The sequence below is a fragment of the Anthonomus grandis genome, chromosome 2 (genome assembly GCF_022605725.1).
Source record: "Anthonomus grandis grandis chromosome 2, icAntGran1.3, whole genome shotgun sequence".
In the NCBI taxonomy this organism is placed as follows: Eukaryota; Metazoa; Arthropoda; class Insecta; order Coleoptera; family Curculionidae; genus Anthonomus; species Anthonomus grandis.
The window spans coordinates 34969185-34989932 of record NC_065547.1 but is presented as its reverse complement, the minus strand read 5'-3'; the positions used below and the strand labels follow the sequence as shown (position 1 = coordinate 34989932).

Below are 20748 nucleotides of genomic sequence, written 5' to 3'. Positions count from 1 at the left end.
TTAATTCGGTTCAGTGTAATGGTTCCCATAAACAACAAAAGCCCCTAATATTTTTAACTCTGAAATAAAGGTATCGCGCTTTGGTTCTCCGTACTTCTGTGCGGGCATTTCAACCGCATAATTTTTAGAGTTCTCAATAATTAAGTCATAAAAACCATCATTGGCTAGCAAATTGACATAATCTATGCTAGCAGCTGCAGAAACTTTTAATCCTGGAGCTGCTGTAAATAGGTTTCTTACAATATTGAGCTGGAATGTCATATGGAGAAAGTGGTGCAGAATGTGGATCAAAAGGTTCATAACATTGATTATTAAACTTTTAGAAAAAACGATTTAATAATTAATATACTTTAAATAGCAACTTAGCGACACAAAAAAAAAATAATAAAAATATCTCGCACACAATATACAAGATTCCCGGAAAAAAATGTACATGCTATATTCAATGGCCGCTGAATTAAAAACTCAAATGGCAACAAGAGGCAGCTTTAACTTGTTTCCTATATTTAAAAAATTATAAGTTACCCATATTTAGTATGTTTTGTTATAAAAATGATAATAGATTTAAGTGTTTTTAAAGTTTATTGTGCGCTTAGGTTCGATTTAAATTTGGAAAACAATGAATACCAGGAAAAACAAACTGCAAGCAACCTTAAAATAATTTTCAATTTTCTTTTTTTTTCCCTAATAAATTTACAATAAGTAGGTTTGTTGTGAGTGGGGCACAGCCTCCACAGCGACCCTAGGTCTATTGTGGCTTTACAATAAGTAAGTAATATATTGAAAATAGGAAACGGACCGCTTCGGTCACTTCTACACCCTCGCAGCATTTTTTTTTTATTTGTGATTTTTCCTTGTGATTTATAGTTCAATTATTATATAATAAAGTTTTTGTACTTATAAGACACGATTTTTTATATACGTTTTATTAATTATTTATTTATTTTATTACAAATATTTATCCATTACGTTTTGCATGCTCCGGGACTGTTGTTGAAGTATGTCGATTATTTTTTTTACTATTTTTGTATGTTTATTAGATACGTATATACTGAAATAAAAATAAATCTGATTGGTGTGAATTACGTTTGTGTTTGTTTAAATACTAGAAAATAACAAAAATAATTTATTAATATAAGTAAAACTACAAAAAAGATAATTATTAAATACTGCTCCCTCCTTGTCCTTATAATCCCGCCTCAGATTTGTTTCAGTAGTTTATTTGGTCATGGTCAGTTCACCTCTGAGATCTGATTTCAACATCTAAGAAAAATAAATTTAATTAATACAAGAATTACTTTAGTTCGCTTAATTGAATTTTCAAGGAAACACTTAACAAAAACTATTTGTGTGGCACCACCCCTATAAAATACAATATTGCTTGTTGGGGAGTAATAAGACTTTTTATGAGGAATTGCAAATGTTTGTCTTACCTTAACCCTAGTCGAATAATCACCTTTATGGTGCCCCAAAACATAAATGAGTTTGGTGAGAGCCGCCTCCACAGTCATATCGTAACCGGAAATAATCCCAATGGCTTCTAGCACCTAAAAAATGCTTAAATTAGAAAAAAAGTAGCAAGAAAGGGTGAGAAAAGGGCACCTTTCCAGTCTCGTAAGTAATACTGACCGCCCCCTTGGAGCACTGAGTGATATTAACAATTATGACCCCCCGGTCTATGGCCTGTTTTAGGACCCTTAGGATATCGGAACGATTTGATGGCATGTTTCCCGCACCATAACTTTGTAATACGATGCCCTCTGTGGGAGGCTTTAGGAATGATTCGAGCTGAAAGAAATGGTTGAAAGGGGATTTAAAGGCAAAAAATCGTCCTAAAAGATACATTAAGGCAAACGATATGATACTCTTTTTCAGCTACTTTTTTTTAAAAATTAGATCGACCGCGAGTCTTCTCAGAATCGCATTTTTGTCTATATACGACACACTGTATACACACTATTTGTCATGTGTGGCTATTGCTATTTCCGCAACTATAGGAGATACGAGAGCAGTTAAATTAGAAAAAAAGTTGCCAATTTTGATGCTTATTCTAAATCTTTTTACAGCGTTGCATGAATTACAGAGTGTATAATATATAAAGAACGTCAAATTGTATTTTAAGTATTATTGCCAAAATTGATATTAGAAACTTACTTTTAAATACAAAGTTTTATGATTTTTTGTGCTCTACAAAACTTAGAATACGAACCTGCACTTTTAAAGTACTTATTTTAGAAGCAATTTTTATTCCCTTTAAAATGATGTAGATCTATCTCATTCATACGTTTCCCAACATTTCGACATATTAATACCCACCATAAGGAATTTTTCCTTAATGCGGGTCTGTTTTTTTATTGTAAATTAATTACCTACTTATTAATACAGTAAAAAGTTTATCTTTTTGATTGTTATTTAAAAATATTTATAAACGCTAAAATAATATAAAAGTAGTAATATTAACAATAATTCCATTTTAGACACAACATGACTTGGTCTTCAAAGATTATTTTTGAGTGTACATAGAATTTGTTTAGCTGTCATCAATTTATTATTTATTATAATAATTAATATATATTTTATTATTACAGTCTCTCTTTTGTGAGTTCTCAAAAGAACCATATTGGCGCAAATTTCTTTCTAGCCTGGCAAACATTGTTTTAAGATTCATCTTTCTGGATACAAATTTGTGTACATTTGAAGTGCATCATTTGCATTGCGAAAACTCTTGCATAAGAAAACGATAAACCTAACCGTTCTTCAATTGAAAACTTCATTTCGACACAAAAATAAACCAAAGGAAATAAATCAAGAAAGTAACGAGCAAAAAAGAAAAAAATACAAACTATTTTAGTAATTTGAACAATATTAACATAAATAATAAATAAACTACATTTTTTAACACACATATTTAGATTCTTAGAACACTGAAAGGCCTTTCAATGTCTTTCCCAACGTTGGGAAACATTTGAACCAAATACATCATTTTAAAGGTAATAAAAAATGCAGGTCCATATTTAAAAAAAAAAGAAGTTGATAGCCGTTGCCAAGATGCAAAATGTCATAAAAAAAATTAAAGGTGAAGTTTTGTACAGCACAAAAAATTATAAAACTTTGTAATTAAAAGTAGGTTTCTAAAATCAATAGTTTTAAAAATAATAACCAAAATAAAATTTGGCGTTTTTTATAAATCACCCTGTAATTCACGAACTATTAAACATCTTGCAACGCTGTAAAAAGATTTAAAATAAGCATCAAAATTGGCAACTTTTTCCCGGAAATAGCAATAGTCACACATAGCAAATAGGACACTCTTTTTAACTATAACTTAATTACTTAAGAGACTATTCACCTGTGCACTAGTGATGGTAGGAAAAAATGCCAATGTGCCCACGTTAGGGTTCAAATCTCTATGCACCACGAGATGACAATTCGGTTTTTTTCTTATATAATGCTGATGTACTGCAAAAGAACAATCTTATTCTATTATAAACCTTCCAAATAGTTACATTGTAATTATTTACCTTGTGCTTCTATCCCAAAATCGGCTAAATTATGAAAATTGGGAGAATCGAAGGCGTTTAATAAATTCGAGCAAATTTTCGTGGTCCTGTTGCCGCGAAGTAATTTGCTGGCAAAGAACACGCATACTTCGGGAATGTCGTAACAACCAGCAAAAATTAATGAAGATAAGAAGTTTTCTTTAGCGTCGCTCCTAGTTTCGAAAATTGGAATCTGAAATGTTTTAGTTGGTTTAATGCTTAAATAAAGTAAGTTTTTGTGGTACTAGGCTTAGTCTAGACATCAAAAAAACTTTTCCAAAAATCAATATACTATGTGACCCAATAAGACTGTTTCTCGGACATATCTCGGGAACCGTTCGTCGTATGACTTGGGGGTAAAAAAATCATGGGGTACATCGGTTATGAAGAATCGCTGGAAAATATTTGATAGTACTAAAAATGACCACCAGAGGACGTAACGGCCACTTTAAATTTTAAAATCGCATTTTCTGTAAATTTCTTAAATAATATAAATTTGTTTTTCACATTTATTAAGAAAATCAGTTTATCTATCATTTTCGTAAACAAAAATCAGTTGTTTCAAAAACAAAGATGGTGGGGAGGTTGAATTGTTTTTGCAATAACCGGCTTGAACTTCTGAATGGTGCGACCGATTTTAACAAATTTGGTACCGTTGAAAAGAGCATTCTTTGGGCAATAAGAATCAATCAAAATATAGTTAATTTAGTTGAATGAAAAATCCTAAAAAAATCAAATAGAATGATATGATTTTTTCTTTACCAAAAAAGTAGCCAAATAACGTCCAAAGAAGTCAGTGAAAACCGTTTTTCAAAATCTGGTTCGTAACTTAATAACAAATATTGAGAAAATGAGATTAAATCATAAAAAAATATACATCATCGAAACATTCATTTTGCTCCAAAGGGACTAAACATATCCAAAACTTATTAAGTCACTTTAATATTATAGGTATAATCGAAGATATATCATAGTTAGTTTACTGAATTCATGAACCGTTTTTATAATAAAACCCATAAAAGGAAAAAGAAAGTGATCCAATGGCGAGCCAGGGGTTCAAAATTGCTTCTGTTGTTTTAAATACACATTTGACTACGCTGATGAGTTGAAAGAACAGCAGCCTCAATTTCACTTTTGAGATAGCATTACTAATTCTTGCAATCATATCCTCACGGGAAGTTGGCCTTGTGGCTATTATATCCTTAATGTTTTCCCAGCGATAAAAATCAAGGCAGATTAAATCACGAAACAATCAGGGTAAATCAGGCATCAGGTTTCAATATGTGCAAAATTATAAACAGAACTATTCCAAAAGGCAAAAACTAAAGATTTAGGTGTTAAATACATGGCTTGGAGGCAAGGGAATAGACTTCCTTATTCGATTCAATGGTCAAGGAAGGTGGCACCTAAATAATGGCGAACAGCAAGGGAATAATGGGCGGAACAACCGTCATGCTGGAAAAACATATTTTGACGAACGTCCAGCGGAATATCTGTCATTAAAATTGGAAGGACATTTTTTAAGAAATTTTAATCTAAATATGTTCGACCATTGAACCGTCAAAAATAAATAGTCCAACAACCCGCCCTCTAATTATCCCAGACCCAAAATTTACACTATATCTCCTTTGATGCTGGACTTAATCCAGCGAAGATTATTCCAGGCCCAAAAGTGCATATTATGTAAGTTTAGTTGCCCATCGCTACCGAGGGCTTCCTCAGTCCACAACACATTTGAAAGAAATTGAGCATTTTCTGCTACCATGTTTAATAGCCGAAATCTGGAACAGTAAGCGCTTGTTGTAAGATGATATAATAACGGTGTAGCCTAAAAGAAATTTAAAAAACATGGAGTCAGTAGTAGTACAAACACATATTTTGACTGTAAAGTAAAACAGACTAAAGATACCTTTGGGTTTAGAAAATGCGATGAACCGTACTTTGAGAAATACTCAAATTCAAGTCTTGACAAATTTCTCTAGTACTAATATAGGGGATTGATTTCTACAGATGTCAGGACATAGTTCGGTTATAACCAGATTTTCTGAGCTTATGTTCCTAATAAATTGTAGTAGTTGTTACGTTATTTGCTATTGGGCTGATTTGATTATAATTCGGTATTTAAAGTAAATTTAAGATAGAAATTAAGCATTTTTATCTAATTTGGATGTTAATGTTATATTTTGATTAAATTTGAAGGTATTTATATTTTAAGGTATGAATTCCGAGATTAATATTAAAGTAACGTAATAAGTTCAGGATGTAGTTCCTTTGGAGCAATATGAATGGTCTGATGATATATTTTTTAAACTCATAATTGCCTCTTTAACATCTTATTCATTTTGTTGCTAAATTTGTAATAGTTTTAGGAAATTTACCGCGCAATCCTTGGACTTCATTGATCTAATAATTTCATTTTCTCAATATTTTAGGTTAGGAACGATATTTTGAAAACGGTTTTCTGGATGTTATTCCTTTGATTTTTTTATGATTTTGGGTCAAAACTAACTTCTGGCGGAAAAGGATTCAACAAAATTAACTATATTTTGAGTGATTCTTATTGCCCAAGGAATGCTCTTTTCAACAATACTAAATTTTGTTAAAATCGGTGAAAGCGTTAAAAAGTTAAAGCAGGTTATTGCAAAAACAATTAATCTCCACCATCTTTATTTTTGAAATAACTGATTTTTTTATAAAAATGATAGATAATTTAAGATGGCGGTTACGCTCTCTGGAGGTTATTTTTAGACCTTGAAAATATTTTCCAGCGATTCTTTATGAACGATTTGCCCCTATATCATACGACGAACGGTTCCCGAGATAAGGCCGAGAAAAACTCTTATTGGGGAAGCCAGTATAAGTCCATTGACACGGTAGTTGTTTTTGGCTACTTTTTTCCCGGTAATTTAATGGAAAAGTCAACATTTCATTTATATTGTTCTACCAAAAGCAATGATTTTCTGGTAACTCGAAGTTTAAGTAACTCGAACCCTGGCTCTAAAATCAACCAACCTGTGATCCAGTGATTATAACGGGTTTCGCCAAATTCTCCAGCATAAACGACAATATTGAAGCGGTATATGCCAGCGTGTCGGTACCATGGAGTATCACAAAACCATCAAAATGTTCGTAATTTTTCTCAACATCTTTTGCCAACCTTTTCCATTCTTTGATGGACATATTACTCGAGTCCAACAGTGGATTATATTCCTCGATTTTGTAAACTATCGCCTTGGGACCAATCATACTAAAAATAAAACCAAACGGAGTATATACGGGGGCTAATCGAAAAGTTTCCTACGGTAAAATCAATTCGTCTTGCTTCAAGGGCTTCTTGAGTTGTCCGGCCAATGACGGATCGTGCATTTCAGTTAATCGCACTTTATTCGAAAATTCATTCGAGATGGGAATGTACACTAAAAAATTAAAACAATTGAATACAAATATTATCTCAATTGCCCAATTATGTAAATAATTTTAATTATTAGTTTATTAGAACCGCATTTAACCGGATTTTTTCGGTTCGGATATAAATCCAGTCCGAAGCCAAAAATTGAATAAAAATTCCAGTTCGAAGTTTCATAAATGAGCATATTTTTAAATTTAAACGTTAATGATAATGAAGGTTTTGAAATATAAATAATCTAAGGTCAGAATAAATGAATAACTTTCAAAATATTTACGTGAATTATACTAGTTTAAAAGCAAATTGGAATTGCTTACACTGCAGTTTAAAGTTTAGAGGTTTTCTTTATTATATGAATATTTTTTTGCGAAAAATTAGGGTTATTTTAACCCCAAAAATATCATCTTAAAACTTATACAGAGTGGAATATGGTTAAAAAGTGTTAAGCCCTTATAAATTAAAAGTTTGAGATCTTATAGATGTTTTATATTTAGTGTCATTTGATGATGTGAGAGTTAGCATTTTACGTAAAAGAAATAAAGGCTTACATGATTGAATCTACTTGTGTCACACATATACCTTAAAAGTGTTTTTTTTTAATTAAAGAAGTGTGTGAAAGAGTATACTTCCACAAAAACCCTAAAAACAAATGCATAAACATTCCTAGAGAATTTTTCATCCAACTTATAAACAACAACTCTTACTGCATATTAACCCCGTGCAATCTTTTTGGCTGATTCACCAATATCGATAGGAAACTTTAAATTGCTATCAACTCAAATTCCCAAAAACCTATTGGAGGAAACCATAATACTCCCACTTACGTTATCAGTATGTCATGATCGACACAATCAAAAGCCTTATTTAGGTTTCAGAAGTAAGTTTATTAAGAAGTAATTTTAGTTTTTTTTTTGTTTTGAAAGTTGATTTGCAGACAATAAATTATGTCTTTCAATGATATGGTTAAAAGGGAAATGGGTCGGAAATCCAATGGAGAGTCAACGTTCTTTGAAGAGAGGATTTATCTTTTGCTACCCTTAGTATCAGGAAATAAGCCTTATTGATTCCAAAAGCACTGCGAATGCTGGTTTCGGAACCATTAACAATATTTTGCCAGTGGTTTCATTTCAACCATATAAGGCATTATTTTTTAATGCTTAATAATTCACATGTTAAGTCCAGAAGAGGTCTGTACGAAAAAGATTAAATGAGGTGAAGATGTCTTTATTCTAGACGCAATGGAGGTGCAAAAGGCATTTAACCCATCAGCTGTGATGGTAGTATAAAACCAAGATCTACTTCTAGCACCTTAAGGCTCAGTCTCTTGCAATGTGCCAACTTTCCTGTTGTTTTTTTTCTAAATTTGCTTAGCAAATTTGATTGTTCTTCTATAAACATTCTGTTAAAATGTGACAAAAACTAGTGAATTCAAAAAATATTTGCTAAGAGTATGCAGACAATGCATATTAGGGCTCGAGTACTCCACGGTTTGCCAGGCTTTGTTTCAGAGACATTTTAGCAGAAAAGATGGTGATGAAACTCAATCAAAGGAAAATTGTGACATAGGATAGAATTCCATATGGGATTTATCTGGAAAAACTGACAAGCTGCTTTTAAAATTATGGGTTGTAAACGATATTTTCTTTGCCTATGCAACCCAACCCCACGCTTATTAAAAAGGGTTAAAACGGTCCATCACGATCAGATAGAACTGGATTTAAAGTTCGAAGAGACGGCATCAAATAGTGAGTTCGAAAAATCTGTACAAACATAGTCGATGCATGATGAAGAAATCAATGTAACATAACTCGGTTCGTTTACATGCATATGCAAGTTAAAACCTAACAGAAGTCTTTCTAGTCGTTGAATATCGATATATTATGCCTAATTAAAATCCGCTGCCAATAAAATAAATATGTGTCAATGTTCCATCCTAAAAAAAAAATCAATACTGGGTCCATATATCATGTTTCTGTTTAACTGTGAAGAAGACATACTACAAACTTGAAACTCTTTTTTAACACACAAGTTAAGATTATACACCTAAAGAAACTAAAACTGCCTGAGAAATGAGCGAGTTCGCCAAGTAACAAAAAAATAACGCGAGCGTTATTTACAGTTGGAAAATCAAGAGAGCAGGCTGAGGTATGACCCAAAATATTAAATTAAGCTTAGTTGTATCTACGAAGATTACCAAATTGTCATAATGAATTGAGTAAATAAATCCCTGTAAAATTACTAATTTTTATCTTGACCTAATCTTATCACTACAAAACGCTTGTCCTTATCAAATCAGTTATTTGGAGACAATTACAAAGCTACGAGGGCAAATCAATAGTAATACTTACCTCCATTCGAGTCCCGTTGCATACCAATGGTGCCTCCCACGTATAACACGAGCACATTCTTACACTCGATCATTTTCGTCGGAAATCCAAATTAAAATTAAAAATAAACGAAGCTAAACCTCATCGGCGTCTTTTAAAACTGAACGACACCATTCCGCGCCGATGTTCACCGATCAACCGACTCTCCGCGTTCTGTTTATGATTTATTGTGTGTTTATTGCATAATTTTTTCTTAATGGGCTTTTTGTTGTACCCTTGAGAACACTTTGAGGTTACTTACTTTACGATAAGACCCAGTGTTTTGATGATTTACTATATTTAATGAGCGGTTGTTTCCGAAAATGAGTTATTAATGAATGTTGCTTATATAAGGGTATACTCGTATATACTTTATGTTTGTTGTTTACAAAAGAAAGTTAAATGTCAGAAGAGTTGCTTACTTTGCTTAAGAGCCATAATAGAAGATTTTCTGGCAACCCTCCGATATGGTACTTATTCGGTTGCTTTTCTTAATAATTCAAAAGCAAAACAATTTCTACAACTTTTGGATCCTGGCATTAAGATAAAAAAGACGCTTTTTTCATTATTTAACAAAAAAAAAACAAGTTACAATTTGATAAGACCTGGAATTCATCCAGGCTTTTACTAAACAACTGCACATAGAAAGTATTAGCTCAATTTAATTCGTTTTGAATCTCCTCACTTGGAGAACTTTTTGGGATTTATAAGAATCATTTAAAAAGTTTCCTTCTAGTAATTTATTCTTCTTGAATCTTAGATTCAGAATAAATCAAAGGAGAACAACACAAAGTCTCGGTCTCAAAAATTCTTTAATTTGTTAGAATGGTAACACGTGTTTCGCTCCTAAGAGCATCATCAGACCTCAAGAAGGTTAAAAACACGCCCGACTGGGTCAAGTATACACACACACAATCTTGATGTGTGTACACAGAGACTGGATGTGTGTACACACACTGTGAGGTTAAAAACACGCCCGACTGGGTCAAGTGTACACACACACAATCTTGATGTGTGTACATAGACACTGGATGTGTGTACACGCATCTTCTTGAGGTCTGATGATGCTCTTAGGAGCGAAACACGTGTCACCATTCTAACAAATTAAAGAATTTTTGAGACCGAGACTTTGTGTTGTTCTCCTTTGATTTATTTATATCAGGGTCTCTTTGAGAATATGGACGACTTCTTTCAATTAGATTCAGAAGAATCTTAGATTCATCTTAGAATCTTGTTTTAACTTTAAAAGACAGAAATCTGTACATGGGCATATTTCTGGATTTAAGTAAGGCATTTGACACTGTGAAAGTGTCAAAAGCATCATATTCTGCTTGACAAATTGTACAAAATAGGAATTAGGGGCACTGTCAATAGGCTGTTTGAATCCTATATCTAAGCAGCCGAACCCAAAGAGTAGAACTTAATAATATATTGAGTGAATCTTGTCCGGTAGAGGTCGGTGTGCCTGGTGCTGCTGGAACTCATGCTATTCCTTATTATACATAAATTACTTGCTTTATTTGTAGGCTGCCGAACGAGGAGAAGTATTTTGCTTCGTAAATGAGACCTCCATACTTCCTTCAAAGAAAGTAACCAAAATAAATGAAGTCATAAATTTGGAGTTATATAGGATGGGTATCTTATGGATACTGGTATCTTTGTTAATATTTAAGATTGAGGATCGGCTAAATTTGCAAACTGGTAGGATTTCTTCTGCTGATTAAAATGGTGAAAACGGAAAAACATCACTTTTTGTGAAATAGAATATCCTGTGTATTTTTATTTAATATATAATAGCGATATTAATAATTTTGCCAATTTTGGCAAACTGAGTTTGAATAATAAAATGCAGACTCGTAAATTGCACGAAGATTCTTTTTCTCTACAGAAAATATAGAAGTACCGAAAGTGTGTTTAGAGATTTAGCAAGAACTTACTGTGTGAGCTTACTAATAATATGGCGGGTTCTAAAGAAACACAAATTTGTGCTATATGCCTAAATATCGACCAGTACAAACATAGATCTAACAAAACAAGACTTGCTTTTTGCAACTGGCTACATAATGCAAATGATAACGAAATCTTTAACTGTATAATTTGGAGCAACGAAGCTAATTTTTCAAGCAAAGGTATATTAAAATCTATACTAATATGGCCCCAAGAAAATCTTTCCCTTACTGATTCAAGAAACCCTCAAAATCAATTTAGTCTAAGCAGAGCACTAATTAAATGATGCAAGAATATTACTTAATAGACTATTTATCGATAAATTGATTGCGACACGTTCGATTCGTTAGCCACCTACTAGTATGTCACCAGACCTAACTCATCTCCACTTTTATTTTTGGGGTTACATAAAGAATGAAGTGCATAAAAAAATCCGGAGCCATTAATAAACTTCAAGGACATATTAGGCAAATAATTGGATAAATAGATGTAAAATGCGTGCTTAAGTATGCTCAGAAATGTATTGAACAAAATGGCGATGTTTTCGCTCATTTATTATAAATTAAATAGGTTTACTTTATGTTGTTTTTATAATTAAGAAACAACTTTGGTAAAATTATTAATATCACTAAAATTTTATTATTTTTAGGTTTAGGCTATTAGTATAAATAATTTTTTTTAAGAAATTTATTATATCAATAGTGCTGATTTAATCGCAGGCATCCTGTATATTATAATATGCTACTAAAGAACATTACAAGTAAAGCCTATAATAAGAAAAAGGCATAATTAATACTTTCTTAACTGCGTAAACAATATAAATTGGTTTTCTAAATATTTTTTTTCGCTTACTTGCTACAGGTTTTTTTGTGTATGCATAGATTATATTCATAGTACGCAGATGCGTTTCACATGTTGTCTACCATATTCTATCCCATATTTCAATAAATGAATAAAATTAAAATTCGCGTCAATATTCAGACTTGAACTGACCTAGAGCATCTAGCTGGTCGAGGGCTGCTTATTTATTAGGTAGACCATTGTTGCAGCACATTCTCCAACTTTCTACGTGTATTCAGAGGTTTCCCCTGGTTTTCCCGCCGCTAGCTTCATTCTTGTAGGATCTAGACAGACGAGATGACTCTGAAATTCTGGAGCATAGCTGATATATTCTATTAACTAGTAAAATTATAATATCGTAAGAAAATTGGGAAATCTAATCTTGACTTCGGGGCGAAACTTCGTTTGATTTGTCCGCACAATAAGGCAACGGCATTTACTTTAAGCTGTAATTTTCATCTTTGATAAGATAGACGAGGGTTCATTGAATGGAATTACTTTTTATGGGGATACTTAAAACGTAAAATGTATGTTACTAAACCAGCGAGTTTAGAAGATTAAAAAAAAGAAATACGCCAGGAAATTAGAAATATTACTCCAGACGTCATTGACAATGTTCAAATAAAATTTTTAAGTCCCTTTGGTTATTGTCAGGTCGTTAATGGTGCTCAATGGTGCTCTGTCACCATAGACACGAAATTGTTGGTTGTTGCCTTTACTTACTAGAGATCTTGAGACAAGAATGTGCCATTTACTATGCAAAAATACATTTTCCCTCTCAGCGGTAATGCATCGTGGTTCTCTTTGCCAGTGTCAAGTTTTTGGGTTTGTGAGAGGTGGGTGTATGGAAGTTACTTGGGAATATATTAGTGTACATAGCATAATTCCATTTATGTACTAGAATATATTACTTTCGTTTGATTGACTTATTCTTGTGATCTTTGGTCTTGGCGTTGCAGTAATTACTAAATGACCATAGAATTTTAAACTGGTTTTCATGTCTTAATAATTTCCTGATTTGATAAGAAGTCATTTGGAACATATGATAATCATTTAAAAAGTTACTGAATTAGAGTTCTGGTAATTTGAGCTTTACCTGAATTATCAAAAATTGTAAACTTAAATAAATTTTAGTTTGTAATATATAGTATATAATAAATACTAACCACCAAATATCAAAAAACTTTCTTAAGAAATGCAATAAACCCATCGACATGGTACTGTTTTCCATCTTCATCAATTTTTATTGATTAAATTATGGTGAAAAAAGATTTTTAAGAAAATATTACTTTTTCAAGTAATTCAGTTTGTAAGTTCTAAAATTAGTTGTTTCAAATTTTTAAACCTATTTTTGGATATCCGGATTTTATAAATAACTTAATTGGTAACCTATGAAGAATAGAGCTAGTCCTAAATAAACTTAGAAATTCCTAAAAAAACAAAATCTTACAACCATCAAATATTTATAAAACCTTGAAGCTTAAAGAAATATACAGGTTGTCGTAAAAAGAAATTAAGAAAAAAGGCAAAGGTACAAACCAAATTTTTTTTTAAACTTTCCCTTATGTATGTATATTAAGTTTACATAATTATAACTCATTGTACACATATACAAGATTCTTAAATAAATAGAACAATTTTTTATATACAAAAATATTATAATTATTCGCAGTATATGTCGACTCTTTAATGTTTTGCAAAGATTCAGTCTTTAAGACTGTGAATCATTCCTATTTTAACTAAATACTGAAAACAAACTAATAATTACAAACTTTACAACAACAATAAAAAGTAATGAAACTAATACTGTTTCATTACAAAAGCTTACAGTCTAAATTACTAACATGCACTATTTCAAAAACATCAACTGTTTAAACTGTGACCCTCACATGCCATACGTCAAAGAGCTCACAGAGCAAAAAAGTTAATCCAAAGATAATTTTTTTTAAAAATCATCCATAATTGAAACAATTATTCAAATCATTCAGGTAAACATTTGCCATCAACATTCCGGTCTGATTGTTCCCGATATTCGTGAAATTGCAGCTGAAAAACGCATTTTCCTGGCTCGCCGACGAATTGGATCTGACGCTCTGGAATGTTTTTTGCAAGTTCAGGTTCAAAAACTCCACTTTTCTGGAGAGATCCTGCATCTCTTTATGCACCTCGTTTAGAGACTTGTCAGAGACGAACTTTCCCAGCAGGAAACCTGGAAAAAAATTAACATTTCATTATTGTTCGGTTTTTCCGCACGATATAAATTTAAACTTGGCATGAAAAGATTTATTTTTATGTAAATACGATTGTGTTTGAATGTAAACTAGCCTGTCAATTTGATCGAGGTCTGTTTTGTGTTAATTGATCCGTTAATTTTAAATTTTTTTTTTCGCATAGTGATTTTTTTTAAAATTTGAATCAGCAGTAAGGCTTTTTTTAATTTTATATGTTTTTTTAGTAATATCTCAAAAACTGTGTAGTGCACAGGTTAGGTTAATATATATTGAGGTTTATTGTAGGCAAGCAGACTATCTATCAAAAAAGAAACCTAAAAAGAATAATATAAGAATTATTTTGTCAAAGCAATTGTTTAGGAGATATGTAGCACTACAGTTGGAAAATTTATTTTCTATTGATCTTAATTTTTTGGATTTATTAAGTTTATTGCAATTAATTTAAAAACTCTCTATAAGAAAACTCTCTAACAAAGAAGAACTAAAGATTAGTAGATCCAATAAGAAAAATACTTTTATTAATTGAACAACTGTTCATCTGTCTGGAAAACTAAACATTTTCTTACCTCCCAAAACCGAGAAAAAAGCGACAGTCAACAAAAAACTGCAACAAAATCGTTTAGTGACGAACTCCGAATTGGTTTGATTAAAACTCCTGCTCGTCTCCACGCTTAAAATTCTTTGCATTTTTAAAGAATTTCCAAAACACTCACGCTCGCGCAATTTTCTTTAAAATTCAATTTCCAACTAACGGGGAGTCCAGACGACGAGACAACTTGTTGGTTTGTTTGAGTAGCCTCGAACGGAGTATATACCGGGTAGCCCTGGCAAAGTGGATCCACTTAAGCCAGTTTTAAGTGGAGGCTCCGACTGTTCCTGTTTGGACACCCAGATTTACACAAGAGTAAAAATATATTGTCTGTCGCAAAATCGCGAATTTTTCGAAATATGGGTTGGAATGCGGCCAAGAAAGCCCACGTTTAAACCCGCTTGACTCAGTAGAACAATCTAATTTAGTTTTTGAACAATTTAATATATTATTTTTATTATTATTATTGTTATAAAAGCGATGCTCTTAGAATATATCCACGACATAATGGTTCTATTTTTAAAAGCTTCAAATCTTTTTTTGAGAATGTTTTAAAAATAATTTTAGTCAAAGAAAAGGCATTTCTTCCCAGATAATTCCATATTTTTATGTACCTCAAAATCTTTTTGAGCTAGAGACGATTTTGGCAACCATGGTACAAGAACGATATTTGGGTCATCATTTCATATAATTTATGAACCATTTTAAAATGAAATTCCTGATTAGGAATTTGAATTTAAAAGCATGATTCTGATTTTTTTTGCTAATTTTACTCGTAAATTTGGAATTTTATACCATTTCCCAACTTAGCCGATGATACCTAAAATCATCAGCCGTTTTCTAGCCATTTCAGGATGCTCCTTTAACTTTTTCTAATCGTTCTGGTTTTGGATTTCTCCATCCAGTTTTTACCGGACTCGGATGTCGTCGTTTTATTTTTTAGGAGGTCGACCTAATAGCGTTTCGTTACCGTCATCGTATTTAGGTCATATATCATGACCGGCATTTATCTAAAAGTCTCTTTTTAGACTCTTCGGAATTTTGCTTTTAAATATACAGTTCAGTTTATCAAAAGCTGCCCATTCAAGCTTAATCCTTCTCGAAATTTGGGCAGTTTGGTTCTCTTGGCCGAGTCTTATGACATAGGAAACATAGGAAATCCCATGTAAATTTTAAGGGGGTCAATTATTGGCTTCCCTGTACATTTTATAGAAAAAATGTAAGATAACTTTTTAAAGAGACCAATCTGTCAAACCCTTGTGCAAAGTTTCAAAAAATTTTAATAAGCAAATCTTCAATTATTTAATTAAATGTAATTGCAAAATTGCCAAATTTTCGGCTCAGGTAAAACCAAACGGGCACCAGTAAAATGAATATTGTCACTGACGTGAGGAAAAGTGTCAATAAATCAGTGACAGTCGATATTTGAAAACAAGTATGAATTATTTAATCGACGAAAAAATAGCCATAATTAAGTGGCATTATGCGAAAAAACAGTATTAGAGCAGTATCTGAAATGTTTTATAATTTCAATGTTTTATTAAAAAAAAACATTTCTTGTATTCGGCTGTAGTCAAATTTGGCAAAGCCTTATAACAAATTGTTTGCTGGTGGCTGGTGTCCGGTTTTACCTGAACCGAAAATTTGGTAATTTTGCAATCACATTTAATTGAATAATTCAAGATTCGCTTATTAAAATTTTTTGAAACTTTGCACGAGGGTTTGCTAGATTGGTCTCTTCAAAAAGTTATCTTACATTTTTTCTGTAAAATGTACAGGAAAGCCAATAATTTTGACTTAAAATTTACATGGGATTTCCTATATTCCGCTCGGCGATGCACAACCCGGTATAACTTTTCGGTTCTATATTAATTGACTGAAATTTGCCTTTCGATTCTGCTTAAAATTTAATTTTGGAACGATTTGTTAAAAGGCCCACTTTTGTAGAAGCGTTATGTAGTTGTTGCCATTCTCTGGAGTTCTTGTGACGATGAAGCACTGATAACAATAGTCCACCCTAATACCATTTTCTTCTCAATACAGTGTTTTGAAGGTGTCTTCAAGCGCTGTTGTAAAGAGTCTTGGGGAGATAGTAAATATCTCTTTGGCTACTCTTTCCATTCTGATTTTCTTTGGTGTGGTCATTTCGTCTGATTTGACAGTTATTGTAGTTGGTTTGTAGATAAATGACATTATTTCCTAGTATCTATATTCAATTTTGGCATTATGTAAGTCTAGGTTTATAAAATGAGTCGAAAGCCTTCTCATAATCTACGAATACTTCAACTACGTATATCGGGAAGTTATATTCAGTAACTTTCTCCATAAATGTGCGGATCGCCTGTAGATAGTCAACGGTGCTATATGCACTTTTGAAACCTGCCTGCTCTGTGGGTTGATAGAAATGCAACTTGTACGTTCGGCGCTTCGAATTTGATGTGTCCTTTTTTGTGGAAGAGTGATTATTGCGTTTTGCCATAGCCGTGGTATTTTCTGCCATATTTAAGTATTTCTGTTGTCAGTATGTCCTCTCCTGATATCTTGTTGGTTTTAATTAGGCACAAAGCCTTTCTTACTTTGTGAATATCTCCTTCGGGATTTTCCTCTGAGTGTTTGTGATCGGAGGCCTACAGGGTTGCCTGATAGTTGAATTTTTATAAAGTGTTGTGTAGAAGCATTTAATTATTGTCATCATTGATTCTGTATTATTCATTATCAAGGTTGTTCTTTGAATTCGTGAGTAGGTAAATTTTATTTCTGCCTACGGCTTTAAATTTTTTTTTCCATAAAAAAAATCCAAATTTTGAAAAAATCAAAATAGCTTCTTTAATATAGTACTCTTGTTTTTCAATAATCTGATGATCGGGTTTTTAGTATCATCAATGGTTTTCTTAAAATTTTCAATATAAAAAAACGAAGAAAATAATAAACTTACCTAAATTGTAATACTTACCCTTATCCAGATATTAAAAAAATCAAAATAAATGCATTGACATAGTACTTATTTTCAATTTTCTTCATTTTTTTCTAAAATTGTATTCATATTTTTCTGTTTCACATATCAATATCTTTATTTTTAATATAATTACATTAGTTTTTTTTTATTTTTCATTGCCAATTTGTTTTCACCTTATTATTATTTATTTTTTACATGTGTTTATTCAGAACACGTTTATATTCTAATTGTAATTTAAAATATTTCTTGTGTTTGCAGTGGCGACGCCAGGGTTTTCTGTTAGGGGGGGGTGGGCCAGACAGGGCCAGAAAAACTTAGGAGGGGCACTTACTGTTACATTTTGCTGTGGTACTTACCTACGTTTAATTTAACTTACGTTGAAACAGCGTTGTATGGTAATATTTAAAATAATTTATAAGCAGAAAGAAAGGTTATAAACACAAACTTTATTTACAATTAAAAGATACAAAAACGTGAAATGTCTAAACTTATAACGTATAGCAATTCGTTATTTAAAGCAATAAGATTCTTCTGTTATTATGATTCTTCGCAAACGTATCCACAATATTATTGAGATCAATGTTTTTAATCTGATCTTTTTCAATGCTTAAAATAGAAATTGAGGAGTCTTTCATTCAGCATTGTAGTCCTTGAATAAGTTTTTACTCTACTTAAACAAGAGAATGATCTCTCTGAAGAAGCAGTTGATGCAGGTATTGTCATAGCTATTTTTGTTAAAACATAGATATTTTCAAAAGCTGGATAATATTCTTCCAACAGTTTAAATAATTCTCTCAGTGTTTTGATTTCCGATTTTTTAGCCATTAATCTCTTTAAAAGGATGCATTCAGCTTTTAATGTTTCTTCGTCCCAATCTGAGCAGATATTGGTATAGGAACCAGCAATTAACAAATGGTCTGATAGCTTTAAAAAGTTTTCGTGTCCTGGCTGCAATGAACTTAATCCATTAAATAGCTTTTTATTATTTGAAAAGCTTGAAGTTCAGTTATTATTTTATCCAAAACTGGAAAAAAAACGCCAATCTTTAGACCTTTTTTCGATGTATCCAATTTATTTTCGGTCTCAAGCTCTGTAAAAAAACATTTTAAAACGAGCGGGTAGTTGTTTTTTACGTTTGGGGATTGCTTCTGACGAATCGCCACCGCCAGTTAGCGACCATAATATCAATCAATCAATCAATCAATCAATGCTTTATTATCATAAAATTTAAAATTTTGTCGACAAAGCTATTATTTAAATAACTCATACAAACAAAATATATACAAAGACAAAACAAAAAACAAATATATAAAAATAAAAAATACAACAAAACATACAAAAAACTTAACAATTTTATAAATTGTTTGAGGTCACATTTCCTTAAAATCTATAAAATATATATTATAATAATATTATATAATATATTCACTCTTTCCCAAATCGCATCCCAATATGAGTTTTCAACTCTCATTAATTGTAGTTGCTGAAGGGTCTCTTCTACCAAAATATTTGCTCGGGCATAGTCCATATCTTTTGATTGCAAATAGTCAGATAAGGAAGATATTATGTTGAGAACATCTTTAAAACATACTATGTAAGTGATAAATGTTTTGGTTAAGGAATGCAATAGTCCTTTGGCCTCTAGCCCTCTGTCACTATTACGAGAAGATAATAAATATAAAGTAACATATAGAGATTTAAATGTATCTTCAAGCACGCTACACATTTTGTACTGAATGGACCATCTTGACCGCCATGTTGTAGGCGTTTTAGTTCTTTGGTTCTTTTGTTTGCCAGGATAATTTTTTTTTTGCACATTTAAAAATTCCGTGTGTATAAATGAATGACTCATGAAAATATATAACTGTTCTGTCATATTAAAAAATTGTAAGAATTCTGGTATACCTTTACAACAATTTACGACTGCTAAGTTTAAGACGTGATTGTAGCAGTGTACGTAAACTGCACTTCTTTTTTAAATAACGCTGGAACAACATTCAGATGGCTCATTACACTAGCGCCATCGTATGCTTGTCCTACGCAATTTTCCAACAAAATACTGTTTTTTAATAGGGTATTTTTAATTGTTACAAATAGTGAGGTCGCATCCAACTTTTCACAGTGAATAAATCCTAAAAATATTTCTTTAATTTCTGATTTATAAATGTATCTAATAAATATTGACATTTGTTCTTTTTTCGATAAATCTTTGGTCTCGTCGGCTAAGACTGAATAAAATTTAGCTTCGCTAATTTCATTAAAAGTGTAATAAACAAATATGTACATCGGAAGTTTCTCTATTAAAAATGTTCTTATTTTTCTTATTATTTTTCTTATTCTTATTATTTTTCTTATTTTTTCATAATTCCAAAAGTTTCTAAGAAAATTGAATGTAGAATATAGTGGTCTGTGATGTCTGGGTTGTGGGAAGCGTATTATATCTTGCCTCCGAGTGTCCCGAGAAGTAGAGGTATTCAGGATGCTGGGAATATCAATACTGGGCTGGCTGAAGGTTCCTTGGTTTTGCATGATCTCCAATGTTGCGCTTTGCACAAAATCTTTGCTTCTTCTTCTTCTCCTCCTTTACGTGTTCTGCTATTCCTAATCTGGAAACCTCTTCTGTTTGGGTACCCGTTTGAGATTATTTTGCCCTGACTAGTTTTCAGTGACAGCTTTGTTTTTCCTATTAAGGACTCCATATTGACAGGGGATTTGGTATATTTAGTTCTTGGTGTCCAGTAAGCATTCTGGGTTGGCCTTCGATACTAAACCTCATATGGTCGTCTTCAAAGAGAAGGCAGTCTTGATGTAGAATTTTCTAGCAATTCTTCCGATTTTCTTCGAAAATGCAGGGAAGCTTTAAAAATCCGGTAG

General features: G+C 31.9%; 1 protein-coding gene and 1 long non-coding RNA gene across 3 annotated transcripts; both read right to left on the bottom strand.

Moving 5' to 3' along the window:
• Positions 1–1113: 1113 nt before the first annotated feature.
• LOC126747434 (L-asparaginase-like) lies at positions 1114–9492 on the bottom strand. 2 transcript variants are annotated; one of them, XM_050456095.1, is made up of 8 exons: positions 9294–9492; positions 6841–6955; positions 6552–6786; positions 3522–3732; positions 3350–3474; positions 1603–1788; positions 1434–1547; positions 1114–1263 (listed from the first exon to the last, which is right to left on the bottom strand). In XM_050456095.1, exons 1-8 carry the CDS (start codon positions 9364–9366, stop codon positions 1219–1221), a joined length of 1104 nt encoding a protein of 367 aa, XP_050312052.1. In that variant the 5' UTR covers positions 9367–9492; the 3' UTR covers positions 1114–1218. The 2 variants fall into 2 exon arrangements, with proteins under 2 accessions (XP_050312052.1, XP_050312059.1); XM_050456102.1 differs by having other exon boundaries at positions 3350–3459; positions 9294–9490.
• A 4138-nt stretch (positions 9493–13630) lies between these two features.
• LOC126750433 (uncharacterized) lies at positions 13631–15221 on the bottom strand. The gene is made up of 2 exons (XR_007665724.1): positions 14896–15221; positions 13631–14307 (listed from the first exon to the last, which is right to left on the bottom strand). It is a non-coding gene; the product is annotated as an uncharacterized LOC126750433 (long non-coding RNA).
• Between the last annotated feature and the right edge of the window lie 5527 nt (positions 15222–20748).

Excerpts from the sequence above, each read along its gene's own strand:
- LOC126747434 (XM_050456095.1), bottom strand. The coding sequence starts at position 9,366 with ATGATCGAGTGTAAGAATGTGCTCGTGTTATACGTGGGAGGCACCATT. Across the intron at positions 6,956-9,293 it reads GCAACGGGACTCGAATGGAG|TGTACATTCCCATCTCGAAT; the intron begins GTAAGTATTACT and ends TTAATTTTTTAG. Across the intron at positions 1,548-1,602 it reads TTACTTACGAGACTGGAAAG|GTGCTAGAAGCCATTGGGAT; the intron begins GTGCCCTTTTCT and ends AGCATTTTTTAG.